The following is a 21,209-nucleotide window of genomic DNA, read 5'->3' on the forward strand; positions in this document are numbered from 1 at the left end:
AATCAAAGAAAAAGAAAGCGCTAATTTTCATTTAGCACATGAAAGCAGCAGGCACGATGGAGATTTTTTTTTTTCAAACCCATACCCGCTCATCATGGAAACCACACAAACAAGTTCATTTAAGTTGAAGGCCATCGATCTGGCAGTACAGGAAGGAAATGGAGCTGATTTGTTTGATCAGCACTTTTACTTTTATGCTACAGGCACCATTCGGAAACTAATCAGTTCAGTTATGCTCAGTTAAACTATGTAATCAGTTCAGTCGATATCAGCGGCTTTTAGCCTGATGCGGCTTACATATGTACATTTCCATTTAAAAAAACAAAAACTTTGTGGGTGCGGCTTATAGCTTATAGGGTGCACACTATAGTCGGGAAAATATGGTAACTTTTTAGGGGGACACAGCTGACATGTGTGAGAAGGTGCTCTGGTCAGTTGAGACAAAAATGTAACTTTTTGGTTGCATAAAATGCGGTGGGTAACAAACTAGAACTTCACATCCCCTTGATCATGCCCACCGTGAAACATCATGATGGCGTCATAGTATGGAGATGCTTTTCTTCAGCAGAGAGTTGATGCGAAGATGGGCGCAGCTAAATAGGGTGCAATGCTGGAACAACAGAGGTGTTTAGAATGTGCTGCTTTGTTTTGAAAAGGGATTCATGGTAAAGCAATATTTAACTTGGTGTGTATTTTTTCTTTTTTTGTTAGCTACAGTGTACAAAAAGCCATTAACTGTCGATACATCATGTGTCATTACCACGTTACACCAAAGGCATTAAAAGTCGGCGCCAATTTGAATGTCCAGCCAAGTCTATCCCCACTGTGAAACATAGCGGTGGTAGCATCATGCTGTGGGGATGGTTTTCTTCATCAGAGGGCAGCTGCGATGGAGTGGTTTGGATCAAAGCATAGGTCCAGAAGAATGGGCAAAGATTCCTGTCTGTCTGTAGATGTGCTAAGCTGTTAGAGACACCCCAGGGGGTCCTGTAAAGTGCTAACTCAGCAGGGGGTGGAGGGTGGAATAAATAAATCTAAACTTTTCAGACTTTTATTTGTAAAAAAAACATCTATCACTCTCTTGGTTGCAGTGTGGCAAAATGTGAAAACTTGTGCAAGGAACCATAAATGAAATGTGGGCGTGCATTCTTCAGTTTGACAGAATCATATAAACTAAGCTTCCTAAGATTAAATACTGTCAGGACTTTGCAGAGATTAGCAGTACCTTGATCTACTCAGCACAACGTTACCTCATGGGATGATTAAATAACACTGCCTCACTTGATGAAATATGAATCAAAGAATTTCTTTGGTTTATAACAGCTTTTTATTCCCAGACAAGGTTATCATGCTCGCTCTGTTGTACACCTCCCAGGTAATTGGCCTTTAGCTGACTTCTCTGCCTAGCACCTGGAGTATTTGCACCATTCGTTTGAGCCTGTGCTTGAACCATAATGCATCCCGGGTTAATTAGCTGTTGGGTGGAGAAGCTGCCTCTGAGAGCTCAATATGGAGTTCCTCCATTCTCCTCGGCAGCAGTTTTCTGAGGACTGTCAGCTCTTTCTCTCGGCTGTTTGACAGCGTTCCAACCCCCTCGCCTGTGCTCAGCTACAGTTTGAATTAGGTCCTCTTTTAAATGGGATTCCGCATATTTATTCCCGGGTGCTGATTAAATTAGGGGAAACTCTAGGCATGTTTGGTTTGTTTAACCTCTGCACATACCAGTACTTGGGATTTAAATTTCATGTACAGTCAGCAGGCTTTTTTTAAGACGTGACAGAATGAGTAGAACCGTTTTTATAAACCAAAGCCTGACCTTAGAGCTGTTGGCATCACCACAAAGGCTCACATTGTGAATGGAGAACTTTTTCATCTCAGATCCAACAAGTCAAAGTAGCTTAATATTCCTCAGATCCTTCTTAAAATCTGTGAATAAAATAATCTGTTCTCTAAAGTCCTTCATTTTTATTTATTCATTTTTTACTTGCATGTCTTTCTAAGATGAATTGATCCTAACGCAGTGTGTCAGCTTCATTTGCCATTATAATGAACCATCTGTCTTCTTCTTTTTATTGTGTTTCTTCAGGTTCAACTACAGATCAACACACCATCTCACCACCAATGGCTTCTATGAGTTCCTCAACTGGTTTGATGAGAGGGCCTGGTACCCCCTGGGCAGGATTGTTGGTGGAACAGTGAGTGTCTCTTTGAAGCAAATCAATCATGCTGTAAAACTTGGCTTTTCTTCATATGTTTATCGCGTCCATAGCTGCATTTAACAATGCCCATAAAGTGGTTTTTTTGCTCTGAATGTGTCAGGCTGTTGAAAGTTGGCTCAAATGTGCTTTTTTTATGTAAGAGCAGACAAAGTAGGACTGAGATCTTTGAAAAGAGTAGACCAGATTCCACATGTAAGGGTCATAAAGTTTTCCCTGCCCTACAAAAGGTACTACAATATTTCTGTCGATGTCAAATGTGTTTGTATAGCCAGGGTTCATTTGACTTCAGTATTTTCCTTCCTTCCTTTCCTTCCTTTCCTTCCCTTCCTTCCTGCCACCCACCAGCTGACACGTTCTATGCCAGGAATATTTAAATACAAAAACTATTTTTCTTTGACTTTGAAGTTGAAAAAGTCAAATGTCTGATATCCTTTTTTCCTTTATATTCAGCCTCCAACAAGTCTTACATTGTTTAGGCTTTTTAAAGATTCTTTTAAAAGTATTTTACAATTAGCTGAACTGAAACAATGTAGTCTTTTGTTAGTCATAATGCCCTGAAAATCAGACTTTAGTTTGAGTCTGCTGGAGAAAACAATTTATCGCTTTTTGTTTTTCTTTAGATGCATCTATAACTCAGGTTAAAATGGTTAGGATTGGATTGTGGCACCAGCAGACGGCTATTAGTTGCAACATGACATTCGGTAAATGGATCAGCTGAAAATTGTTGCCTCTCTTTCCTGTAATATTTTCTGATTTCTTAAGAGCAGGGCTTTCAGAGAGTTTATTTGCTCTACTCAGTTTTATTAGCCAGCCGCTGCTTCTTTTGTCCTTGTGAAATTACCTAAACTATTTTTATTGATACACAGCAAACTATGTAGAGATATTATGTTTTTACCTAAGTGCTCTTTGGGGAGCTTTTTGTTCGTGCAAAAACACCATTTAACCAGGCCAAATGGTGTTTTGTTATTTTTTTACTTCTCAGAGGCAACGGGGGGAAAAAGCTAATGTTTTTTCTGTGTGACAAGCTGCTCGTGAAAATGCCTTCAGACATCCAGGTATTGAGTGAAAAGTACAAATACTGCTGCGAATTTCTTCGAAAGGCTTGAAGTTGTATTGCTAAAAACCAGAGCAGTCGGGCTTGTCAAATAGTTGTGGTTTTCACAGAACTGAACAGCAGTCATTGTAGGTGTTCAGAAGACGTTCTTACACTCAGCTTCTACTATCACGTTGGTATGTAATCGAATTTAAACATAATGACATTTGAAAACAGATGTTTACATATGCTCTATAAAGGCATATAACATTTTTTCTCAGTTTGTGTTATTATAGCAGACTGACCCTTTCCTGCTTAGGAACAACAAAATTATTTCTGTATGCTAAATGCTGGAATAAAAACGAGGTTTGAGTTTACTGGAAAAACCCATATGGATGCATTGTCAGGCATCATCTCAAACAAACCGCTTCCTTGTGTGACGCCGATGCAAAATTAAAAGAAATGAACCAATATATCAGGAAGAGTCCGGTTCATCCTGGGTTACACTTTCCAAATGGCTGAAGGCGCCACAATCAGCTGTTAAAACATTTCTATGCAAGGATAAACACCTTGGGAATTTCCAGCCAAGGAGGAGACGGGTTCAGTATCCTCGAGAGGAACATGTATTAGTGTAAAATGTCTCAATCAACCTCCAAACAAAAGCAAAAAGACCGTGTGAAGATTCTGGCTGATGTTTGTAAGTGAGTCATTATTCACAGAGAATTGTGTCCTCTCCTGACATGTTTGTGAAACCCAAAACGTTTCACACAAGTCATTCATTGAAAAGCGTAATTCTACTAAATACAAAGGAAATGTATGGAAACTTCTGAATATGAAGAAAGTGATTAGAAACAAAATGATTTCAAGCTGATATTCAGGAAATGGAAATAATTTTGTCAGTCCGGTCTAAAGCAAGAAATGTTTGGTTTGATTTAATGTTGGACAGTGAAGGGAAAACAGTTTTTCTTTTCATAGTCAATGTATTCCAGCTGGCTTAAAGACACGTTAGTCTCTGTGCATAATAGAGAAATATATCAGTGGTTCTCCGGGTGCAGTTCTTGGATACCATGGAGCTGAATAAGCTGCTTCCAGGCATCATAAATTGAAGTCACGATCCAGCTGCGATGAATTAACTTGAGATTCCCCTTGGCTTCTCTGATTACCAGCAACAGTTACTGTGGTGAAACAGTCACCCTTTTATGAATCCAGGGTGCTGATCAAACACATTTTTGTCTTTTGTTGTTTATACTTTCCATCTTCTCTGGATTTCCTCTGCAGACACCAGCTCAGCAACCTGCGAGGCTCATCTGCGTTGAATACCTCAGGTTTATCCATCTCCCTCCACCTATTACAACGCCACCTCCTTCACCACGTTTCATGGGCGCAGCGGGGTTACACTCTTGAGCTCTAATTGCACTCCTTAATGATGCAGCAGCAGTTCATAATCTAAAGTACTCAGTGCAAGATAAATGTAAAAACGTTTCCTAAGGTGTTGCCAACACCGAGTCCAGCTCGAACAATGAGGTGGAGCCTTGTTACCTGACTCTCCTGATTCATTTCACAGAGGATGGTGAGGAATGTTAATGGTGTGCATCACTGAGCTGGTGTTACTGTGCAACAATCAGATATAGTTAAAGGACTAATGTCTCAGCAGGACCTTGAAAAACTAATTCATGCGTTCATCTTTAGTAGAATTGATTACTGCAACGGTGTCTTCACAGGTCTGCCTAAAAAGTCGATCAGACAGCTGCAGTTGATCCAGAACGCTGCTGCCCGCGTCCTCACTAGAACTAAGAAAATGGAGCACATCAGCCCGGTTCTAAAGTCCCTAAACTGGCTCCCTGTAGCTCAGAGAATAGACTTTAAAATACTTCTGTTAGTCTATAAATCACTGAATGGCTTAGCACCAAAATACATTACTGACTTGTTATCAGTGGATCAACCACCCAGACCTCTCAGGTCTTCTGGCTCAAATCTACTCTGCAGAACCAGAACCAGAACTAAACATGGAGAAGCAGCTTTTAGTTCTTAAGCTCCACTAATCTGGAATAAACTCCCAGAAAACTGTAAAAGCTTTGAAACCATAAGTTGCTTTAAATCAAGATTAAAAACTTATTTGTTTGACTGGGCCCTCTAAACATTATTAGTTAATTTTTCAGTCCAATTTTCCTTTCATTTTCTTATTCATCATTTATTCTCTTTATATTTTTAATTACCTCTGTTGTTTGATTTTTCTGTATCATTGTAATGTTTTTCCTTATGTACAGCGCCTTGAGTGCCTTGTTGCTGAAAATCGCGACATAAATAAACTTGACTTGACTATAGTTACGGTGATGTAACGGTGATGAAAGTATACTGATGTTCTCCCATATTGTCTGAGAAGCTCAAAGAACTGGAATCCAAATTGTCCTCATTTGTTGTGAGGTGTTATAATCAACTGCTGGCAATTGCATATGCAAAACCATCTAATAATGGATTTATTGGTTCTGTTACAGTTCATGGCTACTTGGTTTAGGTCTTAGTTTCCACAGGGCTCCAACTGAAACTCTTGATTAGACAGGTAATTAGAATTAGAACATGTTTAGTCCAAACTTAATTTTCATGGTATTTGCAGACAGTCTTTTCCTTTTGCTCAAATTAAACCACCGGCCCCGTCTGCACTCTGCACAGTTATATCTAATTTCTTCTAAGAAAGGATTGCTAAGTAACTCACACATTATTCATGTGAAGCAGATTAGTTTTTGCTGGACTGATCTCTGCACACATTTAGTTTAGTGTGAATAATATTTTCCTTCTCTGTGACATATGAGAGCTTTCATTGATTCAGACCTGGAGTTTACAGCTTAGAAGACAACTCTTGCTCTTATCTGTTGGATCATTTATCACTCATTATTATTGTTGCTCTTAAAATGACTTTCAGCAGTTAAACTGATATTTTTAGTGTATTGTTTGTTTAGACGAGGATGTGTCTTTTACTTAGCCTGTCACTAATCTCAGAATAATTGGGGTTTGCCAATATTAATCTAACCTGATCCAATACTGGACTATCTGCCATGATTTTGCTAGAAAACACAGTAGCTTTAAAGTGCAGTAAAATAATAAAATACTTGATAAATATTTGCATTAATATTTTTTTAGGGTGCTGTCCTGGCAACTAGAGCATCAGAGTTATAGTAAATAAACTAAACCAAACTTAACCTGAGCTCAAAATGAGCTAAAATCAAGTTTGTATAATTTATAAGATGAGCTCAGCAATTATGAAAAGTGAATCAAACTTATATTTTGTCGCACCAAATTTAAAGGGGACCTCGTCTCGGCAGCAAAGGACACCAGGTGGCGCCTCTGCTACAAACTGAATGTGACAATGACAGAAGAAGTCACCGAACTTAATCTGTGGATTATTTTATCAGAAGCAATGATGGTTCTCAAAACGATAGGTTTGAACGGAACCGTTGTGCACCGTCATGATCAGACTCCGGCAGCGAGGGTTTTGGGTTGTATGTTCTGATGACTTCATACGTTGCCAGTTATATAAGCAGGGTTCTCTCTCTCGCTCCAAACTGTATTAGCCACTGTGGCTAATTGTCACCATATTCCTTTAGCTACATGCAAAGTTGATTAGCCACAACCGGATTGCAGCGTTGGTTAAAAAAGAAACAACCAAGGTGCAGTTCCACAGTCTAAAATATCTGGAGTAAAGTGCTGGTTGTAAAATATGGGCAACCAGGTCCTACTTGTCTCTGGCCAGCACTGATCTCCAGGAGCAGGACTTTGTTTAGGTCCGTATTCACTGATGTCCCTCAACAGAGGATTTCTCACAATCCAGTGTTACTGGCCCAATCTTTGTCAACCTAAATACAGAGCTAGTCCTCGTAACGTCTAAAACCCAAATTGTACATTTTCTAAAAAAAAAAAAAATAGTAACATAAAATGTACAAACGAATAAAATATTTTCTGATACTCAGTGTCTGTCACCTGCGGCACCGCTGGCTGAGGTCACTAAAGTCCTTTGGTCTGGAGCAAAAGCGGACTATTTTTTTTGGTTTGGTGTGGTTTGCCTTCTACGGAGCCCGCGAGGGGACATGGGGAAATTATTTTCTTTTGTGTCCCCTCGCAATACATTTGCGTTCTCACGCAATAGTCTTTGTGTTATCTCGCAATACTTTGTGGGAGAGTTTCCAAACCAGATAACTGCAAAAATGGAACAAACACTACACCCGTTTTGAGATTTATTGAGTTTCATTTTGAAATCGGCCTTAAATAAAATGATCTTCAATCAGACTTAAAGACAGTTATTATCCACAAGCTGTCAAACTGCTGAACTCTGGACAATAATACTGCCCGAAACCACATCTGTGACACTTTATTTGCTTATTACTGCTGCATGATGTGTACTTTTTTTGCACGTCACTTTTGTTTTTATAGGGATTTGAACGGTTCTTCTTATCCTAAGCATTTAATCGCTTTGTTGACCGAATGTGAACCAGCATATGATACATAAACCATATCAATGCCATATCAGTTTGTTTTGTGAGCAGTTTGTCATCTGTGCTGCTGTTCCAAAATGCGCAGCGTTCTCAAGGTGATTAACAACTTTAGCGAGCGAAAGCAAAAGTATTGCGTGGGAACTATTACTTGTAAACAAAGCCATTGCTCCCATTGGACAGAAATGACAGGGGCGGGGCACAGCACAGACCCGGAAATTTAGGAAAACAGCTGTAGATGTACGACGTGCAGAAACTCTGTTCTGCATATTTGTGCCATTATTACAGCTGTAATATTATTGTGAGGGTGAAGAGCAGCTCAGTCAACACAGATTTTGAGACGTTCTATTTATAAGTTTGGAACAACGTTGGAGAATGCGTGCTGAATGCCGAAGAAGACGCTGTGGTCTGCGTGCCCGGTGTTGCAACAATCAGCTGGCCAGGTATGATTGAGTATAACGTACAGCTTTACTACCGGCTACGGTGGCTTGTTAAGTCCAAAGAGACGTACTTTTTCTGCAGTCGGTTCGGATCGGAGCTGGTTTGTATTCAGACCATAAGCGAACCGCACCAGAGTCCGTTTGGAAGCGGACCAAGACCACCTCAAAAAGTGTGTCTCGGTCCTGTTGTTTGGTCCGGACCAGGGTTTGCTTGAGTGTATTCACACCTGCACAAAAGGTCCGGACCAAAGAGGGAAATGAACTCTGGTCCGTTTAAAACTGACCAAAAGTGGCAAGTGTGAATACACCCTACAAACCTTTTAAAAGTACTTTGACTGATTTGTAAAAGTAAGTTTCATCTTGCCAGCAGTTGTGGTGCAAAAAGACTTGACTTTGTTGTTTTTTGTTTTTTTTCTGGTCTGAAATGGTTTTCATTCATGTCATTCACTGTGAAAAGGAGCATTTTTCATTTATTGAGCTGCTTTTTCAGGTGTTTTAACAAGTTTAGGTGCATGTATTCGTTCCTGCATACTATAACAAAACCTGTGAGGTCTTTGAGTGTCAAAAACGTCTGAATATGAAAAGGTCTTCTAGAACTCCTAGTTGACTTGGCAGACGCTCAATGCCAGATGGCACGTGGCATTTTGCCATACTGAGACTACAGGCATTTTGATGCCAGGCATTTGGTCAAACTAAATGCAAATATCTCTGTGAAACATGCAAATTTAGGCAAATTTGTACAGCATCCAGGGGTGGTTCACAAGGATGTAGCAGAGCCATAATATAGAACTAAAGAATCATGAAAGCTGAAGCTTAACAAAAGTTAGATTGAGTTGGAGCTGCATGTAACCTGTCATATTTTGCATCTAAACCAAATAAGCACAAAACAAACCAGTTTAATTAAAGACATTTTCATTTCCCAGATCAAAAGGATCACTTTTTAAGTCCAATGAAATGAAGCAAAGGCCAGACATTGTTTGAGCTAAAAATGTCTCAAACTACGAACACAGACACCCTGATGGCAGCTGCAGGAGTTACAGGAAGCCACTTGGTTTTGTAGGTTAATGTGGAAAATCCAGCTTTGTTTGCATGACTGAGACGAATCATTTTTTGAACATAACCATGCTTCAGAGACATGAAATTTACCTCACCTCCCACACTGCTTTCAAACTCATAAAATGATTGTGTGAGAGCTCTCATTTGCATCAAGCCTGTGCTTTTAAAACATCAAGGAGTGCAGATGAGAGCTGGGTTTTTCCTCAGTCCTAACCATAATGCAGTTAACGGTATTTGCCATCAAAACTTTAGTTAAGTTAGTCAAAATCCGTACCCCCATTTTTCTCTCCAACAATGTTCGATGTTAATCTCTCATATCTTCTGTCCTTTTCTCCAGTAATGTACTGTGAAATTGGCTAGTGAACTGGTCTGAAGATTTTCCTCTTTCCCTGCCTGACATCTGTTACCATGATGTAATTCAGCACCTCATAAAGTCAGAGGAAGCTTGTAGGAAGCAAACTGTATAATCTGTGATATATAAACGCATGTCCAGAGTTCATTCAGGCTGGAAGAGAGTATGACTTTCAGCAGATAACAGAAAGGCTATATGTTTGTTTTTTGATTATTTTGACCGTATATACAAAAAAAAACTTGTCCACAAACATACAAAATAAGATGTCTGAAAAGTAGGTAGAAGTAAAATGTGTATGTTTTTTAATTCAAATTAACAACTTTTCAGGTCTTATTTATTTACAGTACAAGTCCATAATTATTGCCACTATTTAAAAAGACAATATACATGCAGTAGTTCTCCCTGGTGAATTATTTTACACCATGTACTCCCCAAGAATGTATATTTTATTTAATTGTACTTTGTTCATCATTCAGCCTTTTCCATAGATCCACCCCACACAGATGCACACATGCTCGTCTTTGTGGTACAAGCACAATGTTTCTGAAAGTTGAGATCTCCTGTCAGATTGTAACTCCCATCTTTGTCAGAAAACATTCTTGGAATATTGCCTGGAAGTAATTTGCCCCATGCTTTAAATTTTAAGGTTGGGTGATATGTAAATTTTTCCAACTGTAATTAATCAATCCAACAAATAACGATCTGTGACATTTTAGCACAGGTAGTGTTTGGACTTTTTTGTGACTGATTTGCCAATTTTGTACACAAATGTCCAAAAAAACAGAGACGCTAGTTTCCAAAAAATACAAACGTCACCTATTTGGGATTACTTTGGCTTAAACTGGATGAATAAGGTAAACCACAGGATGCAACTAAAGTGGTGTGCCGCTTGTGCAGACATAGAGTGCTATTAAGAATGTCCAAGCTACCGCACCCTGTTGGCGGTCAGACGTCACGGAGCCCCTCCGGTCCTTTGGAACCCCGGAAACAGTCACTCACTCTATCTAAAGACTATTAACGGAACGGCTCTCAAACAGCTTCTATCTTTTAGCTCTTTTAATCTAAATTAAGGTAGAGGAATGATTACAGAGATCAGCGCTGAGGCTCCCGTCTCGGACCGTCGCCGTCTGTTAGAGGATGACGAAAAGCCTCGATAGAAGGTCACATGTAGTTTTATATCTGGTTCTCCAATGCAATGGATGTGCCCTCCCTCAGTGATTATCAGGAGACTGTGTCACCATTGTGGTGTCTATCTGGTAGATTGTGTTGTAGTGGGTGTCCATCCTTAATCTAAGTGTGCTGTAGGTTTCTAATCAACCCAGTTATACCGGCTGCTCCACTATCAAACCCAGTGCCCCAGCTTCAGGTCATTTATGACAAACCTCAGGCCATTTGTCCTTGTACTGTATGTCTATGAGCATTCTTATCCTATTGTAACAAAAGGGAAACGGGACTTATACTTTACTTCACTATTGTATAAAAGGGAAAAACAGCTATGAGTCATATTAATAAAGGTTATTCCTAACAACCCCCCGATGAGGTGTCATTTAAAGGCACCTCACTAATTTAGATCAGTTAACCCCCTAGGCACTGGGTAGTGGACCACCTGCAACTGGGTACCCACCCCCCGAAACAATCATTCAACCCTGTATGTGTGTTAAACCTATATATGACCAGGGAATCTCCTTCCAGCTGTCACGTGGTTCCCCCCCCCCCAAGGAGGAACGCCATCTCTCCGATCCCTGGTTGTGTCTATGCAACAGTTGATACAGCTAGTGGAGACAAGTCTAACCCCATCAAACCTGTATGTGTATGATTTAGAGAAAAGAGAGAGAAAGGACAACAGCCTGAAGCACAGCAGAAAATTCTGTCTAACATCATGTGAATCAGTTAATGTAGACCCTAAGAGTTGATTGTCTTCGTCTGTCTTCTCTGCCCCCTGAGCGACATCCATCCCCAAGCGTATTTTGGCAGGTTCAGCTACCTGAAAAGGTTAGTCTTAAAATGGAAATATAAAATAATATAAATATATATATATATAATATAAAATCATATGCTCATACCGGGCAGATTACGCCCAATTGTAGGTAATTATCAATTACTATTATCATTAAAGCAGTCCACATAGTGGCTTAATCAAATGGATCTTCGTCAAAGATATTTCATCATAATCAGAAACAATGTACTTGTTTAGCACAATTAAAAACCTTTTACTTTAAAGCAGCCTCCATTTATTACTTAACACATGTCCTAAAAATCAACCTATGGAAAGGTGAACACATAACTAAAAATAACCTGCGAGATTCTCTTAATACTTTCATTCGTGACATGTGCTTAACTAATGCCACTTAATCAATCTGTCATTAACTTATCTGATACAGCATTCATACCATCAAATCAAATATTCTGATTCCTATAATATCAACATTATTCATTAAGTCACAGAAATCACTGTAAAGGATATCGGCTCAGATGGCGGCCCCTCCTTTTCACTTATGGGTTATCCTCTGTCAATCCAGTGAGCCTGATCACGGCCCCCTCTTTCTTACACCCTTGATTTGAGGGGCCCCACCCCTTAACCATCGGCATCTGACAGGCGGTTGTCACTCTCGGACCCCCTGAGTCCATGAAGCCCATGGTTGTAGTCATGCACCTAAGGATGTTGTGTAAGCTGTAGCAGTGAGTGGTGTGGCAGATAAGCAACAAGGGCAGATATATTTAACTAAGGCAGCAAAGAGATAATAAGAAAAGGCCACAGAATCATACATCCATAACAATTCCCCTGTTGAGGTGGGAAAAACCCACCTCACATCAATGTGTCTAGTGCATATGGACCTAAACTAGAATATGGGCGGCAGTTCCTTCCGTCCGTTGCGTAACTCCGTCCCCCAAACGGAGTACCATCTCTCCGGCTACTGCCCCTCAGTGTGCGCACCTCCTCTGTTTCCCATAGAACAGACCTAGGCTGATGTGTGTCTGAAATTTAAATGATTAAAACATTGCAAATAGATGATAATGCCCTGTTGAAAAATTTAAAACAACAAAAATAATAAAAAGCTAGAAGCACAGCGGAAATGAGCAGCACAATGTGTGTCAGTATATTGTAGACCCTGAATCGTAAACCCTGTTCAATTATCTATTGCAGTTGTCTGGTCCTTCTCCTCATAGCACAGTATTATAATTTCTCCAGCACTTTGGTTTGGTTCCATGAGATCCACATCATCACTTGTGCTTAAATATTCAGTGGACAACATCAGTGTGCTCTGGCACCACATCCATTTGATATTCTGGTAATCTCAAACCTCTGGTATCACTGGAACCAATCGCACAATCAATACACCTGAGAATGAGAGCTCGAATTCATGTTGCACAACAGCATACATAAACTGCGGTCACCACAACAGGCAATGAGGTGAATATACTCACCAGTAGGGTTCCCCATTTTCTAAACCACGTCTCAAACGTTTTTGTGAATTGTTCGTCGATTCCTGAGTGCGATTTTAATTCAATGTATAGTGATTGCAATTCATTTAGGGCCTTTGTTAGAGATCCATCAGGTGCTGTAATTGTTGGGAATAAAAGAACAACAAGTCTCTCCAAAAACACCACACAACCTTCTTCTTTTGCTAGGATAATATCCAAAGCTATTCTAATTTGACAAGAAATAATTTCAACATCCTGTTTACACAGCCTTCAGCTGTCTCTCCTGTTTTGCTGTGGTGTCATTTAAAAGATTAGAATCGATTCTAACAGGAAGCAGTTTGTATTCTAGCAGAAATATCAAATTCAAAAACATTTTCTGAAAGGTTCCCACTGACGGAGTAGGCCAATCGGTGTCAGGGCATCCTGGATGAGAGGGTAACCAGGGCACATCTTTCCTGTCCAGTCAATAGCAATTATTAATTATTAAAGCAATTATTCCCCATAAATCATTTCTGTTCAGCAGCAAGTAAAAGTTCAAGGCCTTGTATCAAGTTAATTTACAATCTAAGTTGCAAACATCATCTATAAATAAATAACTCAGAAGCACACAGGAATTTATAATTTCTATTCATGAAGTTAGTTGATTAAATAGTTGAACGCTACTTTAACCCTTCATACAATTTATTCCACAATTTCCCACATTCACAGAAGTAAACATTTGTTTGTTGATTATTCACAGTTTTACTTTAGAAATCCTTCTCCTCTGTGATTTTTGATTTTGTGAAATTTACCAGGACATACTCCTTCAAGCTTTAACCCAACAAATAGAATTTTTATTGTTAATTTCTTTATCACGTTCCCTCTGTAGAAGTAACCCAGCTCACTCATACATGTATGAAACAGATTCCACATAATTGTATTTTGTTAGTTGAAAGCAAAGAGATAAGTTAATCTTACCGTTTGACCTTATGGTTACTGGAATAAATTAATTTAATTCCACAAGCACATTTTTGATGTTAGCTGGAAATGAAATGTTAAGTCAAAAGATATCCAATCAAACCTATTCGTATGTTCTTCCTCAGGTGCTTTCTGATTTCTCTGAGGTTTCCTTCGGAGGATGGCTCTACCTTCCTGCAATATGATCTGCTTACCTTAGTTTTGCCCTCATTCAGAGTTTGTTTCTCCCGTTAGTTCTTTGGTTAGAGCCTCACAGTAGATTAAAATCTTTTAACATGTCAGTTGTTCTCTCTGTGAATCCAGACTGGGTGCACACCCCGACTGAAGAGAGGAGGTAAAAGGTCAGGGCATGGTTCTTCATGTCAGCAGCTCATGGAGAGTTAAACCCGTGAGCTCAGTGGGTGATGATCTGATGTAAAACATCACTAAGGGCAGTACATCCAGCCACTTCATTTTTGTATCAGCACAAACTTTAGCCAAATGTTCTTTGATTGCGCGATTAGCTCTCTCAGCAAGTCCTTGAGAGGCTGGATGGTAAGCTGTCCCAAACCTGTGTTTGATCTCAAAGTACTCCTCCACTTTTTTCAAGGAGTCTGAGCTGAAGTGTCTTCCATTGTCCGAGCAGATGCAAAGGGGAACACCGTGACGTGGAATCAGATCATTAATTAGTGTTGTAAATATGAATCTGAGAATATTATTTAATATTTAATATTTTAATATTAATATTTTAATATTTTATCAAATAATATTTCGGTCTGTTAAGGGTTGTCCTGTGAATACCAGCCCAGTAAGGCGATGGTATTAGGACAAAATAGAAAGGTGTGAGACGAGCTCCGACATTATTGAACAGCATAAACTCTGCACATATATGGAATGAATTCACACAATTTCTTAAAATACAAGAATTTATTAACAAAAATAAGTCAACTCAAAGTCAAACATATTTCAATCAACAAACTCTTTACTATGCTAAAACAATCCAACTAAACTACCAAGCAGAATTAAAGAATAATGAAGACTAATGGGCTATGTACAATATAAACAAGTTGATTAAAGATGATTGGAAATCCTGACCAAAAAGAGTGATGCAACATTACCATGCAATGTTTATGTTTGAGAACCAAGGATTATCTTGAAAAATCTGGAAATGAAGTTAAGTTAGTCTTATAACCAACTTAGACAATAATCAGCAAACGTTTAGACAACCATTCACATTGCAAGATCAGATCAAATATTATTTTAATGAAATAATGTTTTAAATAATGATCTGCTGAATAAAACCAACCTTCTGGATGACCATTTCTCAACAGTGTCTAATTAGCTGCCTTTACTTATTGAAATAATATTTAAAGAAATATAAAAAAAAGGGTATTTTGGAAAAGAGCCAAATCTTTCTGGAGAAATGGGCTTACTTAGTAAATGGTGTTTACTTAGTTATCAAATCTAGTAAATGATGTTCAGGGACTATTATTCACTAGCTTGAAAACCAACAACCTTTCTGTTGACTAGTCTTAGTGCTAGCAAACACGTGTTCTTACCGTTAGCAGTTAAGCTAACAAAGAAGCTAATAGTTTAGCACCAGAATCAACACATACCTTTAAAATACCAGGGTTAATAAAAGGGTTAAAATGCATAAGCGCGGACGGTGCGTTATGATCAATGTTCTGTTTAAAATCATCCTTCAAGTAAAGTTTATCTTAACTTTAAAACATAGAAAGAACACAAACCGGCCTGTGTGCTACAGATAGCATGCTACAGATAGGACATTAATTTTAATCTTGTCAGAAGGCAATGTAGATTTATTCTTTTCAAGTTATATAAAGTTAACAGCATTTTTCCTCCCGCTGAAACTCTTAAATGAGTGAAAGTTTTTCCAAGTTTAATCACTGCAATTATTTGTTGTAAAGTTTTTGACAAGTCATCCTTTGGAGTCAGATAAAATCTGAGTCTAACTGGTCGAGCTAAAATCCTAAATTTAATATTGTTTGGAATCCTGTTGCCTTAAAATTGTCACATTATCGTTCTGAGAATGTTTTTTCCTTCCAGTTCGCAAAAGAGTTTTCCACAACTGGTGCTGCCGATCCTAGAACACGCAGATGTTATTTGTGTGGCCATGCCACAGAAACTAATCTTCATCCCCTCAAACTTTGAAATACTATGTATTTAGAAGTACTTAACCCAATTTAATTCACAACATGGCCTGAGAAATACTGATAAGTTATCTTTATGTGTTTTACACCAAGAATAAGGAAAATGAGACGTTTTGCATTTCCGTTTAAAGCTTCATCAGCTTGAATAGTTTGCCTCAGTTACTTAGCTGTATCACTGCTATTCATATTTACTTTATTGTAAAACATCTTACTCTTGCTTTCAGTAAGAACAAAGGTTAATTTATTCTGGACTTAATCCTGAGAGATATGCACAGGAACTCTGCATCTGTATGTGATGTCTTATTTTGTGTCTTGATGTTAAGTGTATGTGACTGTGTTTGTGAGAGTGTGTGTCCTTGAGAATGTTATGGGTATTTTTATGTGATTTTTTTCATATTTATTTGGATTGTTTTATCTTCTGTTCTGCAAAGACCCTGTCAAAAATGAGATGGTGCATCTCAAGGGATTATCCTTGAAATAATCAGTTGTCAGTGCTGCCACTTATACCTTTTATTTCTTTCCTTACATAATATGTGCCATGATAGGGTTAAATAAAGTCATAATCAGATCGAAGGACATTGGATCTTCCCTGCAAATGTTTCTGTTTGGCCATGATAAAGCTGCTCTCTTGAAATCATCTGGTTCCATAACAATTTTTGTGGTATTCATCAGCAAGATTATAACGGCTCTGAATGTTCTATTCTAATCTAGCTTTATTTAGATCGATCTATATTTTCTAATGCATTAAGTCCTTATTATATTTAAGAGTGGGGTCAGTAGTTTTTATTAGTTGTTGTTATTCTAATAATGCGAAGTGCTAATTTCATTAGTTCTAGTGCTTATTTTAATCTCTTTCCATACCTCGATTGGTCTCTTTTTATGTGTAGTGTAGGCATCAAAAAGGGTCAGAGTATTGTATTCATTTAATTGTGAATGTAAGTATTAAATCTGAACTATTGATACCATTTTTAAAATCTGGTTCAATTACATTTAACTGTAACTGAGTCCTGTGGAAAAAAAACTCACTCATCTGTTTAGAAAGCTTAATGAAATTGATGAACACAAAAATTAAGGGCATGTTATGTCTTATAATCTTAGTTTGTCTTTCCCAGTTTTATAAACACACTGTACAGTTTCCTTTTTAATTACACTTTGTATCTATTTCAGGTAACTAAAGTTTGTTTCATTTAGCTAAAGTTTTCTCCATTTAGTCCAGTCCAGTAATTCTGTTAAGGTGCATTTAATCTTGTGATAAATTTGAGTCTAATTTGATTATTCTGAACCTGACTGGAAAAAGTCAAGCCATCTATTAAAATCATGTTTTGAGGGGAGAGGTTGTCCCTTTCTGGTGTTATCATAAAGAACTGACCTAATATTATTATGGTACTGCTGAGGATCAGAGCATCAGATAGTCTAAAATGTTTTTACCTTTCAAGCAGGCAGTCCATGGCCAGGACTGCTTCCCCAGACCTAAAAACTCAAAATTCCAATTAGTTTCATGTCAGAAAGCAATTTAAATTAAATGTATCCTGCCACATATACCCTACTTTTTACACAACATGAAACAGACATTCATTTCACAAAAACAGACAGGCAAAATGGACAGACATTGGCCACAAAAAAGTCCGGTTACCCTGTAAATATAGCATTTTAGAGTGGAACCACTTTGTGTTACTTAATGGTTAAAAATTATTTCTTACCCTTTTCTGGTGACGCTACAATTATTTCCGGGACCCAAACAAGCTCCATCAAACTGTTGTTTTAACTTGTTAAAGCGTCTTTGTGGTTGAAATTTGCTAATATATTTCTCCTCCCTGTCTCCAAGCATTGCTCCTAAAGAACAAGCTGGGAGCTCATTTTCTAGTGACGTCTCAGTCATTCTCTCACTTCACACACGCTTTCAAACACACTGGCTAACCAGGGGGTACAGCACCGTTTCCTGGTCCACATGACAGCGTATTTCGTTATCTCTCAGACACCAAAGCTTATTCACCGCAGTTTATTCAGTGAGCTAGGGCCTGTTAGCTTAGCATGTAGCATGTAGTAGTCAGTCAATGTCCGTCAGTGTAATATGTCCCCCGTCACTTCCTTTCGCTCACTGTTATAGACACACACACATTCATACTGGCCATTTGATGGTATACTTTTATATTTATACAGCTGTTGATTCAAAAAGGAGCCAGCCGCTTTAAAAATTTTCTTATAGAAAAATTAGAGACCTATTTAAACTCAAGACCCCCTCACGGCGGCGTTTTTGGGTTTTTTACGAGAACCGCAGGACCTTTAAACCATGCCGAGGAGGCGCATCTATCTCTGCATGTTTTACTCACAAGGAAGTAAGCCGCTTTAAGGACTTTTAAGAAGTCCAAGGAGCTATCGAAACCTAATACTTCCCCTCGGTGGTATCTTTAGACTGTTCTTATGGAACGATCTGGACCGACAGACCCTAACTGAGTTCGCGTGCCTCTTTCAGGGGGTCGCTTTCATATTGTGTGCGATGGAAAACTATCTTCCTTTGCATGCAATAAAGGAACTTTAAACCTACAACCTTAGATTTTAGCCCAAATTTGGAAGAGTGTACTGTTCTTCCCGGGCTGTCACCGTTAAAATTGCACCGCTTATTAACACGTCTTAACACTTATTATTGAGTACACAACAATTATTCTGAACCATTTCTCTGCCTACAAGAATTACAAAAACAGCTCACTCAAAACTAACAACACAGCCAGAGCGTTTTTACAGGAAAAACACTGGAGATTTTTAATAAGTATCTCTTTACCTGTTTGCGGCCGCTGCTGTGATGTGTTGGCCTTCCGTGGCAACCCTATCCTATCCAAAAGTGGTTTCTGCTTCCGGGGCGCGGGCAGGAACACCAATTTCTCCGAGCTTCCGCACCCTGTTGGCGGTCAGATGCCACGGAGCCCCTTCGGTCCTTTGGAACCCCGGAAACAGTCACTCACTCTATCTAAAGACTATTAAAGGAACCACTCTCAACCAGTTTCTAACTTTTAGCTCTTTTAATCTAAATTAAGGCAGAGGAATGATTACAGAGATCAGCGCTGAGGCTCCCGTCTTGGACCGTCGCCGTCTGTTAGAGGATGACAAAGAGCCCCAATAGAAGGTCACATGTAGTTTTATATCTGGCACTCCAATGCAATGGATGAGCACTCCCTCAGTGATTATCAGTAGACTATGTGTCACCATTGTGGTGTCCATCTGTTAGATTAAGTATGGACACCCGCTACTACACAATCTAAGTGTGCTGTAGGTTTCTAATCAACCCAGTTATACCGGCTGCTCCACTATCAACCGCAGTGCCCCAGCTTCAGGTCATTTATGACAATCCTTGGGCCATTTGTCCTTGTACTGTATGTCTGAGCATTCTTATCCTATTGTAACAAAAGGGAAACATTAGAACTTATACTTCACTATTGTATAAAAGGGAAAAACAGCTATGAGCATATTAATAAAGGTTATTCCTAACACGAAACATAAGGGCAGAACATAGTTGGGCACACTGTGAGCACGTGAACTCCACACCCACAGTCTACGGACGTTTGAGGTTCATAGTGGAGCGTACCAGTTTCCTACAATTCTGGTGCCAAATTCCTACATTTCCCACACTTTCTGGCATGTCGTCAACTGACGGGGGGGCTGAGCTAATTTGCCGTGTAGCTTTTGGAAAACATATAGAAAACAAGGTGGTGTTAAAGGCCATTAAACCTGACTAGCGACAAAGAAGGGGAATACACCTGTCATTGCGGTGCAGATAGTGGACGAGACGCAGTGCGTTCTCACGACCGGCTCCTTTGAGCAGTGTGTCACATATAAAACAGTTCGATGTGGAGACTTTTTCCCGCCGAGCAGTTTGCGTAGCACTGCGTATGCAGTCAAAAAAATTTTGCTTTGCGCGGACAAGTCCGGCAGGCGTACGCTTTGAGTCTCTGCGCATATGTCTGCAGGTCAATCAGGCTACGCCCGTCTATGTTTTGGCCTTAACCCGTAGGCTAATAAAATAACAAAACACCGATATTAAAAAAATCGAACGGGGAAGGGCTCAGCCGATCATTGATGGTCGATAAATTTGTCTTATCGCCCAGCGTTATTGCTTTTTGTATGTGTTTCCCTCATACTTCCACACAATAATTCAGAAATGGTTAAACCAATGATGTACACAGAATCAATGATGAATTATAGTCCAGTATGTATTGAGCCTTTCCCATAACTTCTACACCTTTCGCCAGCATGATTCTTAATACCTGAATTTGGGGTTTCCAGCAGATTTTTGTGGTCAGTATCACACCCAGAAATGTTATTTCATAAACTCTTTCAACACCAACTTCAATCTTTTAGTGTTTCAACGGTTATTTTATGGTTTTATCATTTTGAACCGTCAATTCTGTGTGTAATGGAACATATTTACAGAAAAAGGTCTACCATCTTTCTTTAGGGAATTAAAACAAACACTGCTGTTTTTAGTAATGCTAAACATGCTAATCGCCAAGATAAGATGCTAAAGACAAGTTAAAATGTCAAATCCGTAATCTTTTTGTCTGATTTAAAAAGTAAAGCAATGATTTACAGTAACCGCTCTCTCACACACCCTGGTTGAGGTTGCTTTTGTTTGCATTATAAACACTTAATGATTGTTCACCCCAGGAAGGCTAAAAAAATATTTTGATTGCTGGTATTTGTAGTTCCTAAAGAAACAAAGGAAATTGGCTGACATCTCTAGTATCCAACTCTGCCCTACCATTTTGCAGCTTTTAATCCATCCACAAAGTCTCTCCTCTTTTTTCCAACCTTTACCTTGCCCTGTGTTTTAATTCAAAGTAGGATGGAAGATGTAGACAGCCCTCATTAATCGTGTATGAAAACATTACGTCTCTAAGCACTTGGGTAGCTTGCACCAGTTGGAGGATAGATGACTTGATATCCGTGAATGTGATGGTGAAGTGCCTCGCTACAAAGACCGGTCCAGTTGGCCTTGTCTTTTATTCCCTCTTCTCCCTCGGCCCACTCTCCTCTCCCCAGAGGACGGCTGTCAGTTGCTGTTTCTTTCTGCGCTGCAAATAAGAAAGGAAAGCCTCTTTAA

General features: G+C 39.1%; 1 protein-coding gene across 3 annotated transcripts in view; it reads left to right on the forward strand.

Moving 5' to 3' along the window:
- LOC124879941 (dolichyl-diphosphooligosaccharide--protein glycosyltransferase subunit STT3B) overlaps positions 1–21,209 on the forward strand; it is a 195,358-nt gene that overhangs the window by 108,719 nt on the left and 65,430 nt on the right. For all 3 annotated transcript variants that reach the window (XM_047384802.1, XM_047384803.1, XM_047384801.1), the window contains one exon: positions 2,087–2,195. In XM_047384802.1, coding sequence (XP_047240758.1) covers positions 2,087–2,195 — 109 coding nt within the window. The remainder of the gene's footprint in view (positions 1–2,086; positions 2,196–21,209) is intronic.

The sequence above is a fragment of the Girardinichthys multiradiatus genome, chromosome 13 (assembly GCF_021462225.1).
Source record: "Girardinichthys multiradiatus isolate DD_20200921_A chromosome 13, DD_fGirMul_XY1, whole genome shotgun sequence".
NCBI lineage: Eukaryota > Metazoa > Chordata > Actinopteri > Cyprinodontiformes > Goodeidae > Girardinichthys > Girardinichthys multiradiatus.